The sequence below is a fragment of the Eimeria tenella genome, genomic scaffold (genome assembly GCF_000499545.2).
Source record: "Eimeria tenella Houghton genomic scaffold, Eth_scaff1, whole genome shotgun sequence".
NCBI lineage: Eukaryota > Apicomplexa > Conoidasida > Eucoccidiorida > Eimeriidae > Eimeria > Eimeria tenella.
The window spans coordinates 767,825-778,396 of NW_013541457.1; the positions used below are offsets into that span (position 1 = coordinate 767,825).

Here is a 10,572-nt window from a genome sequence, read left to right on the forward strand (position 1 = left end):
ACGTTTGAATAAAATCACTTCACTTCTTTCTGCAACCCACGGACTGCCATTTAGTGGGACTGGCTTCAGCGCTGCAGATCTGGCGCAGCTTACGGAGTTCCCTGTGGGCGAAAGAACAGCCCATATAATTGCCACTTTGACTTTTTCAAGTACTACTGGTCACCATGCAGGGTGGAGTACTCGTGCTGCCAGCTGGCCGATTGCGCACAGTCCGTAGAACCAGTGGACACCTAGGCGCGACCAACGAATATGCTTTGACTGCTGGTATGCTTTGTTTCATGTTTTCGAGATACCTTGTACTGGTGCAGCTGTAGCTTTGCATCTATTGAAGACCTGCAGTCATCAGAGCAACACTGCGCCTAAAGTTGGTCCTGGTATAAAACCAAAGGACGAATAATGCGTCCCAAGTTGATCCTGATAGGTCACTATCGCGGGCATCAGAACCAGAAGCCCAGGAGTGACTGAAGCACGTTCTTCACTCAGTATAGAGTCTTGTACCACTGTGGACTGCCATGTCAGATCCGACGTTATGATGACATAAACAAGACTGACGGCTCATATCGGCGGTGATAGCAGTGTCTGTCCTGCATTCAAGGGTAGGATCTGCTGCATTTTCATAAAATTTGGTGGGCTCTGGACTCTGTCCGTCAGCCTTCAAGATTACTAATCTCACTTTTGCGACTTGTTCCCCCAACAAGCCAACAAGCCTCTGTATTGCGGTATGCATTGTGGTATACATGTAAAGGTGGACAAAGGGAAGCACTCAGTTTGTCAGTATTATGTTATCATCTACTGTCGTGGACTGTGTGAAACCATTTCCTCTGCTCGGACAGGAATGGCACGAGTTATCATAAACGGCTCCAGGGTTGGCTTCACTAGTAGAGGCGAGAACTGGAGTTCGGCAGCACTGGGATAAGATTTACCAACTCTGTAGAGGGAAAAGGTGCCGTTCATGTGGTCACGAAAGTGTACAAAAGTCACACGTACCGTCTGTGCGCTCAACCCAGACACCGCGAAAAACCTCACCTTCAGTAGAATGAAAAGAAGCTCTTGTGTCGCCAGTTCAATGAGGAAATGACAAGCTCCTCTGGAGAGAGAGATGCGAAGATCAGGTCTCGCATGCGCAGCTACAGGCAAAGAAAATTCATAAAGAGAAAAACAAATACGAGCACTATTTGCTCCGTCGGTGTCTAGAAGCGGACAATGGCAATGCATGGCCTTATATCGACTGGTGCTCCGTGACTGCAGCAAGTGGCATTTCGATACCCTTCCACCTCCTTTCTCGCTCTGTACGTTATGCATGAACGCTACACTTTTATTTGCAACGTTTCAAAACGTGGAAGACCACACGGAAGGGGAAGGGCCCTTTAGAGGAAGTCGGGGGAACACCACTGTGCAACGCGCCACCTTGCCCCTCAGTAATGCCACAGGGTGCACAATGGCAGGAGGCTTCTTAACGTAGTCCTCAAGTCTGCGTAGGAATCTAGGATTTCTAGCAGGAGAGCGGTTCCTTGGACGTGCAGCCGTGGGGACCTCATTACGGGCTGCCTGCACTGGGACGCACAACCACGGTGTCCTGTTCAGAAGTGGTGCTCGTAGGTGGTTGTGTCTCATTTGCTTTTCTCGCTATTTCTTATGAACGGGAAATATGCAGGCTTTTCAACTAGAAATATTGCGCCCCATGTATGGAAAGCACCACATGACTGCTGAATTTTTCGTTTGGCCGGAATACCTAATCCGCTGGTGCGACTATACCAAGGACAAGACCTGATATGCTCTGTAGCTCTGGTTACTTCTCAGCCTTCCATTTCAGAACAGTACTTACATAGACAGAAACTGCAGCGGTGATCCTTCATACAACAGCATAAACGGGAGAGTAATTCCCCTGTTGTACCCGACCCAGGGGACTATGATACGAACATGAAAGTGTGCTTTAATAAAGTCACAACGTAGCTTTACAAGAACATCAGAGTTCGAGCAGGTCTCCACAGTTCCCTGCAAAAAATGTAGGGATTCTAATATTGGCATACAAAACATTTATGCTCTATAGATTTCTTGATCTGTTTCCAAACTGCACCCAGTTTTGGCCAAAATAAATGGCGTACATATACGTAATGCGACTGAGAGATGGTACGAAAAAAGCTGCACCCTGCTTTCCCCAGAGCAGCAGATGCTTCTTGGACCCGCTTTGCACAAACAGTGACATGCTTGCGGTCACTGTTGAGCAGTACCGCTGACACCTCGGCTTGCTGTAGACGTGAAGCTCAAAATGAAAAATGGCGGAAAGTCTAAGTTTAAGGGAAACGATGAGGTGGAAAAGACGATCAGCTAACAGAGTCACCATCTCACCCGCTCGAGTCACCGCTTGCATGGTTCGCTTACATGGTCTGCTACAACGCTCTTCCTGCATATGTTACATGTTCAAGAGTGAAGGAATCCTGAAATACAGTATGTTTGCTAAAACTGTTCTCCCTTCCAACTTCGGCAGCTATCTATCGCCCCGTGAAGCCCTGTGGACCAACTCCAATGCGTGGTTAAAAAAGGGGCCGCACTCAATGCTCTCGGCCTCTAGCGTGAATGAGCGCTGCCCTAAACGTCAAGTTACAGAGTAGAAGCACGAAGTAAACGTTGCGTACGCACAGTTGTTGCCGTTCTGTGGATCTTGCTTGTGCCCAATTTGGGGCTGGATGAGACTGTGTGCATAACGCAGGATGCTTATACGTGAAATGACGAGTTCCATCCTTTTGAATGATCTCACATAGCAAAAAATACCTGTAATCGCTGTGCCGTGTGCGGCAGAGTGCGGTTTCGGGCCAAGGTTGAGTTTGTGTTCATAGAGAGTCGGCTTTGACCTTTTACACGCTCCAACAACGCTCAGTGCTCACGGCTGCATCACATCTAAGCACAGAGCCTCATCAAATGTCACTCTTAAAATCAAACACGGAAATAAATGATCCTGCTGTTTTACTTTGACATATGAAACCTTATTTAACGTGTTCGTGAGTGCAGTTGCATGCCTAAGGTGCTATGCTCCGTAGTGGCACATCTTGTTTCCAGTCCTGAAGGAAGCGTCCTGTTCACCCATTCAAGACGAACTGTTCCAGATAACCGCAAAGTTAAGCATTCATGGAAACAGATATCCAAACCACACCGTTGCTTCCCCTATACCGCTTCCGTAAATCCCAGGAATGAGGGGACCGCCCATCAAACCGACCAGACCGTTGATTGTTGGCTTCCAGCTTTTGCAGTACCTCCTCTCGTGAGCTGCTTCTCCAACGAACCTGTCTGAATCCGCAAAGGTGACTTCTTCACTTCATGCTTGCTTACCGTTTAGGGACTTCGATCCAGGCAGGGGGACGGAAGCTGTGACTGGTCGTCTTCTAGCTTCTTCGGGCTCCTGCGGGTATACTGATGAAGTGGAAGGACGGAGTTTGCTCCACTTCCAAGTCTGTTTTGGAGTCTGCTGCACTTGCTCTGTAATGCATACAACATCTGCTTTCAGCGAGTTGGTTTCCAGCGATGCTGGCGGTCAGGGTGCCGCATCAGCGTCAGCAGTAGATAGATCTGTAAGGTGCAGGTAACTCAACTGAGTGGAGGACAACAGCAGGGATACCGTGAAGGCCTCCACATTTGAGGTCCAACGCTGCTGGCGAGATGGAAAATTGGAACAGGAAGTGGCGGGTATGTACGGACCCCGGTAGACCATGCTCCTCAGTAGATGTAGAATGACACTACAGTAGGCGACAGTGAGCTCGAAAGTCATTTAGGGCTTTTACGGTTCTTTCCATAGCCCTGTCGGTGCAGCCAGCCGGTACTGTGAATTGTAGCGCCCAGGGGTACTGTCTATAGCGTCACTTGGGAGTTGTATATCGCCGGTATTGGTACAGCAACAGAAATCGCCTTGGTTTATGAATGTGATTCAGACGCTGTGGTGTTGGTCTAACGTTTATTTGGGATGGAAGGTTGCACAGGCACGCAGCCGCGCGCTTCCTCAGGACAAGCAGGCGGCTTACTGGGAGCAGCGTCATGAACACTTTGCAAACCTCGTGTGGGACAACATAAAAGAGCTGAAGGGTACGAGGAAAATCAATGCATGTGTGCTTTGTTCCGCTACCACGATACAGCCTGTCGGCAACCACTACATGTGGCGAGCATCGTCTTAAAACGCAGCGGATTGCACATCTAGCCGTTTATCATTTCAGTTTTATAACAGTTGTCTTTCGTTGCGTAGTATTACTTCTCATGCGTTCGCGTGTTCTGTGACTGTGTGGGTTGTTCACGTAGGCTGGTGGGTAAAAGTTGGACAGTTCCTCAGCACAAGGAGCGACCTGCTGCCTCAGCAGTACATTCACCACCTCATCAAGCTACAAGATATGATGCCGACGACGCCATTTGAAGTTATCGAGAAGACCCTACGCACAGAGCTGGGTGAGACGGGATGTACTTTGCTGAAGGCATGACTGTCGTTGGAAAGCTAAAAATTAGCGAACTTGAATCAGTAGAAACTACGACCCCTTGGGTATTTGCGTTTCGGCATGAATGTGCCCCCTAGATTTCGAGTTTTTACATTCTGGCAAGTGGGTCTGATATTTCTTCAGGTGATTTGAATTTAATTTTCTCGAAAATCGATGAGCAACCGCTTGCTTCTGCTAGTATTGGGCAAGTTCACCGAGCTTGGCTACTTGATGGAACTGCAGTAGTGGTGAAGGTCCAGCACGCCGATGTTGAATCACTTCTAATGCATGACATGGCGAACCTTAAACAGTTGTCATGGGGTGAGCTCGGATGTTTCTGCAAAATGCTGTGGCCATCAGGAGGAGTGAACGTAGCGTTTTCATTTTTCGTCTTTCTTTTGTGTATCGCGGTTGCGTTACATGAAATTCTAAACATTTTGTGTTGGCAGTGGGCTACAGCCACTGTCGGCTACGGCCACTGTCGTTTTGCTTGGACACCCCTAACTTGTGTACTTCTGCTTGGTTGCAGCCTTCGGTATGCTCGAGCAAGGAATGAACTTGACACCTATTCTCGAAGAGTGGCAGAAGGCTGCCAGCAAAGAACTTGACTTCAGGTTTGAATACGCTCATCAGCAAAGGGCATTCGAGTCGGCCGAGGTGAGCGGTTCTAAGCACAAACGGACACCATATTCTCCTACTTCCCACACAGAAACTTGTAGTAATCGGGTATTATTTTTGTACAGTTTGCAGCACACGCACACGCAGTGCGGGTACTGAGACAGTTGATATGTATACGAGAGGTGTTGTTCCTGGCGGTTGTGGTTAGCTTAGCTCGCCGTCTTCTTTACATGTGTCGAAACTGTACGAGCATGTGTCCCCCTCAGCGCTCCGGCATAGGGGTAATCATCCCCAAGTGCTATTCGAACTTGGTGACAAAGTCGGTCATGGTAATGGAATACATTGAAGGCTTCAAGGTGACCGACACAGCGAAACTTGATGTAAGCTGGACTGCTTTACTTGGTGTCACAGCCGTAGCAGCGTCTCAGTACTCCAGGGACATTTTTCGAGTATACACATCTCTCAGCTTTTAAGTTGGCAGGCAATCCTGCGCAAATATGTGGCTACCAACGCATATGCTGATAACGGCAATTCGCTTCGTAGTGGCTTCTAGGTGTCCATATTAATGTGATGCGTTCGCTGCCACACATTCCAGCTGTACGGCGTTGACCGACGAGAGCTAATGTACAAGCTGTGTGACAGCTTCGCCTACCAAATTCACATCGACGGGCTATTTAACGGAGATCCCCACCCGGGAAACATATTGGTGTCTATTAATCCTGTGACGAAAGAGGCAAAGCCAGTTATTCTGGACTGGGGGCTTGTAAAAGAATTTGACTCAAAGGGGCAGACTGCCTTTTCTAAACTAGTGAGCTCTGCGCACCAAGGTTTCCGTCGGCAAACTGAAAAGTGCTGGTGACCAGCTTCATTTGTTTTTATATCTACTGGTCCTGTCAGGTTTATTCTGTCGCGTCAATGGATGTGATGGGCTTGATGGAGGCTTTCGAGCACATGGGTTTCCAGTTTAAAGAAAAAAAAGGTGCTGTGGTAGATCCGGAGATTTACATGGAAGCGCTGAGGGTGGCATTTAGGGTCAGTTGCTTTCTGCTAGTCTGTCAATTCGCCGTGCCGTAGCAGGAGCTAGTTCGCCTCCCTTCACCATGGCACTGCTTGGTGCCTACGACAACTCTCTAGGCTGCAGCAAGGGCAGCAGTCACTCCACTGCTCAATATGCGCATGTGATATAATTTGCAGCAAGGGGAAGTTGAAAAGAAGGAGACTGAGGAGCTGCACAAGGCAGCGGGCGAAACAGTGCAGGCAGCCGTTAAGGCGGGCATCAATCGGAAAAAGATTCAGGAAGGTAAAAGCTGCACCTAATCCAGTTCCATGCCTCGCAGGGCTTTTGACATTTGTTTTTCGCTCCAGGCTAGAAGCTCTCTCGTTGTTCGTTTAGGAGTCGTAGGGATGCGCCTGACAGGCAGAGCTGCTAAATCGTGCGTACACACTGCGTAGATGCTATTTTGTTGACGGACGGCTGTTGTATGTGCTCTTCGTTTGCCAATCTCAGCAAATCCGCTTGAAGACTGGCCAAAGGACATCATTTTTTTTGTGCGCGTCGCGTCCCTCCTCCATGGTCTTTGTGTTCAGCTGAAAGTGCACATTCCATTCCTAGAGATAATGGTCCGTCGAGCACAGGAGTGCCTCTTTAATCGGTACCAACCGCCGAGTCCTCTCATATACAATTATTTTCTGGGAGGCAGGGGAGCTGCCAAGTGGTACGGCACGTCATCCTGTATCTTATAAATATAGCTTCATAGCTTGTACACATGTATAGGGGTGGTTCTCTATATTGCTGAGTCAAGATATCATGCATACTCGGGTGTTGCAAGCTCAGTGGTGTTTCTTGTGGTGGGGATTATGCTGTTTGCGAGGCGTTTGTGTGGTGGATGTGTAGTTCGTTGCAGCAGCGGCTGAATCGGCTACTGCGACGCCTTGTGGAGCAGAAGCTGGTTCTTGGATGTCAAGTTGCAGTTTGTTTTCAAGGAGAGATGATTATTGATGCAGCCATTGGCCAGATGGGACCTGTGGATACGCGTCCGGTCACTCGTGACTCGTTATTTTGCGGCTACTGCACTACCAAAGGTGAATATTTACTTATTTGTCTCATTGTCGACGTAACAGAGTAAATCAGGATTATCAGGGCTGTGCCTACCTCATAGGCATCGTGGCGCAAGTCTACTGTGTCACTTTACGTAGCCTATGTAAGTGCGCTGCCTTCGACTTATGAACTGTACGCAGCTTAGGTACGTACCTTTGCATTCCTGTCGTGATGTGAACTGCAGGGATTTTGAGCACTGCCTTGCTACAGCTCGTGAGTAGTGGCGAGTTGGAGCTTGATGATGCCGTTTCAAGTTGGTGGGATGGGTTCATTCGGTATGGCAAGCGAGGCATTACGGTGCAGCAGCTTCTGACGCATCAAGCGGGCCTTCACCGAGCTTTGCCTGCTGATCTTACACTATCTCGGCTTGCAGATTACAGCGAAATGGTACGCATAGTAGAGGACGCTTCACCAGTTTGCACCCCTGGTTCCTGTGGAAGATACGCTTACCTCACATACGGGTGGGCTGTCAGCGAGTTGGTGAGATGCGTATCGGGAGTTTCTATAGATGTTTTCATACGAGAACGGCTCCTGGAACCTCTTGGCCTCGAAGATGAGATCTTCATGAGGCTGCCTCAGGAGGTAGAACAAACTTCCTCTGCTGACCAGCCATCACAACTTTCTGCATGTGTGTTGCTGGAAAGCAAGAAAGCGACGTCATCTGCGTTGCTGGAAAACAAAGCGACACCATTGTTAAATTCGAGCACGCCTTGTAGCCCAAGTTTGCGCCAGGCAGCCAGTGACAACTCGAGGACTGTGCCCAGCACTCAGTGTGCATTGAATGTGACTTCTAGTTTGGAGTTGCATCCGTCTTCTCATTCCGGTGAAGAGAAACCTCCCTTGGCGGAAAGGATGGCTACAGTGTACTCAAGTAGCGGTTCAGCAGGAACGAACTCCGGGCTACCAAGAACTTTTCAGTCTGCGAATTCCCCGTTGGCGTATCCAAGCAGCTTGAGTGGAGGACCCCAGCAGTTCTCTCCCACTGAACTGAGCCCTTCATTCTTGCTTCCTGGTTCGCAGACTCCGCGCATAGACACTCCTGAAGCTGGCAGTAGCAATAGGGAAGTCCAAGACCACGAGGATTCACGTAGCCGTCATAACAGCAACAATTCACTCCGGAGTTTACGGAGCCCGTTGTCAGACTCAGACAGGGCACGTCAAAGGACGGAAAACAACAGTGACTTCTCAGTTTTCAGCCGTCCACTGGAAAGTAGAGTGATAGGTGAGACGGACTCTTCTCGTCGAATGCTTCAGGTAGATGATGCAGCTTCTGACAGGAGTAAGTGCAGCAGCACTACATTCACGCACGGCACTCAAAACTCCGAGAAGGTTCATCAGCTCTCTGCGTTCCCAAAGGAGGTTGAGATTGTGACAGCAGACACTCCATTCTTTTGGAGGCTGACATCCGCTCGCAGGAAGATTTCTTTCAGTCCCATGACGCAAGAAGAAGTGCTGCAGCGACTAAAGCAAACAAAGGGAAGGCTGGAATCTACGAAGGGAGACGGTGTGCTCAGTTCGAAAGACAGTAACACAAGGCGTTCCATTGCGTCAGCCATGAGGCAACGACGCTGCCGTCTTCGTAACATGAAGGGCAACTCAGGGCCTCTTGAGCAAATCCGCGAAGTGAAAATTTGTAGTACACGCAGCGCGGAAAGTTTGCCAGATGTGTTTTCACGTGCAAGAGCGGCCAGGCACGCGGAGGAAGAGCGTCAGAAATCCGAGGAAGAAGGTGCTCTGTCGCACAGCGATGCTCTTACGGAGGGTTTACGGACTCCAGAGTCTGATTCGGACAGTGCGTGCATTACACCCGCTGCGCCTGGCTCGGCTCCACGGGTCTCGGTATTGGAGCTGATAAAGACGAAGCCACACGTCATGGACCCCCTTATTTACGATAGTCTTCGCATAGTGAACCAGTTGATCCCTCCAACCAATTGTCGCTGCACCGCCAGAGCGCTTGCAAAGCTTTACGCGGCATTAGGTGAAGGAAGAATAATAAGCAAACCTCTTCTTGACGCTGCTCGTGTTGCGCACACTGTGGACCCCACTCTAGAAGCACTTCTGCTAACTGGGGGAGGCAGCAGAACATGGGGCTTGGGATACCAGCTCTATGAGTGTCTATATCTGTCTCCGCCTGGCTGGGGTGGGATGCGGCTAGGTCACGGCAGTCAAGCGGGAGCTACTTTACTGCACAGCCGCAAGCCGAGTACAGCTGAATATGTGTCTAGGCGAAGCAGGCGATCACGAGACAGCAATATTTTTGCTAGTTTCGGGTCCAACGCTGGGCCTGTTTTTCAGAATGATGTGGAAGCCCTTCTTCGCGACAGGGGCCTCTCTTCGTCGCATCCATGGGGAGCAACATTGGGCCTGAAGCCGCGTGGAGTGGTGGGCTTCGGTCACGGCGATGTTGGGGGCTCTGTAGCCCTTTGTTTCCCCGAAATGAACTTGTCAATCAGCATCCTTCTTAACGATGTTCTGACCGGACCGGAGGTGAGCGCCCTCACTTGAATTATAGCAGTTATCCTCAGTTTAACGTGCTTGTTGCTCTGTGATATGCAATGCCACGGCTCGTTGCTGTTATCATTACAGGGACCTCAGTGGTCCTCACCAGTTTTGTTGTTACGAGGTTGTCTAGCTTAAGGTTCTGGGTCTTCTTGCGCACTCCACAGGCCTCGCAACTCATCTTGGATTTCCTGCTTATGTGCTTTGGCTTACAGCCAAAGTGGCAGACACAAGTTAGCATTGACGAACTGCTGGAGAATTTAACACCGCCGCTTTCTCAGTCCTAAATGCACCACGAAATAACTTGGGGGGAAGCGTAACCGTCTACAAATTGGTCAGGGACTGAAGGTTTCAATTGGCTGATGAGCGCAGGCCATATGAGTGTTTGAGACTGACCTTCGAGTCAGGCGCCAGGGCGCTTCAGAGCAAGCATCGCAAGGTAACTCCGTAACAACGCTTTCTACAAAAACGTGTTTTGGCAAGCATATAACAGTCAAATCTTTGGTCTGTTGCGTTTCATTTCCTGGCCTAGCATACTCAATTCTAGCTGGTACAGCTCCATTTTTACTGACCAGGTGCAGTCAGCAAGACGGTGGCCTGAAACCCTTACTGCTGTACTGCGAAGCTCCTGAGGCACATTTGAGGTTGTACTTACTTATTGTAGACACTATCCAGCGTCGCCGGCTTCCACAGTTTCGCGAAGAAAAGGAGCAGTCAAGGGACCAGCTAGGAGTCTAATCAAATTTAGAAAGTAGTGCCTTAGGCAGTGCTTTATTGACACATTGTAATAACCAGCAGCACTTAACTGATTGCAGCGAAAATGTGTGCACGCTATACCACTGCAAAGTGACCTCTCTTCTCAGCTACTCGGAGAGCAGGGAGGCGGGCAAGTCAGACAGCAGC

At 49.5% G+C, this 10,572-nt stretch overlaps 1 protein-coding gene across 1 annotated transcript; it reads left to right on the plus strand.

Moving 5' to 3' along the window:
- Positions 1-3,188: 3,188 nt before the first annotated feature.
- ETH_00005180 (uncharacterized protein) lies at positions 3,189-9,956 on the plus strand (the record flags this gene model as incomplete). The annotated part of the gene is made up of 14 exons (XM_013372427.1): positions 3,189-3,259; positions 3,503-3,566; positions 3,924-4,074; positions 4,285-4,428; positions 4,599-4,775; positions 4,984-5,111; positions 5,339-5,452; positions 5,668-5,880; positions 5,970-6,104; positions 6,267-6,372; positions 6,580-6,787; positions 6,967-7,154; positions 7,355-9,657; positions 9,837-9,956. The coding sequence occupies 14 exons, from the start codon at positions 3,189-3,191 to the stop codon at positions 9,954-9,956; spliced, it is 4,122 nt and encodes a 1,373-aa protein (XP_013227881.1).
- Positions 9,957-10,572: the final 616 nt, after the last annotated feature.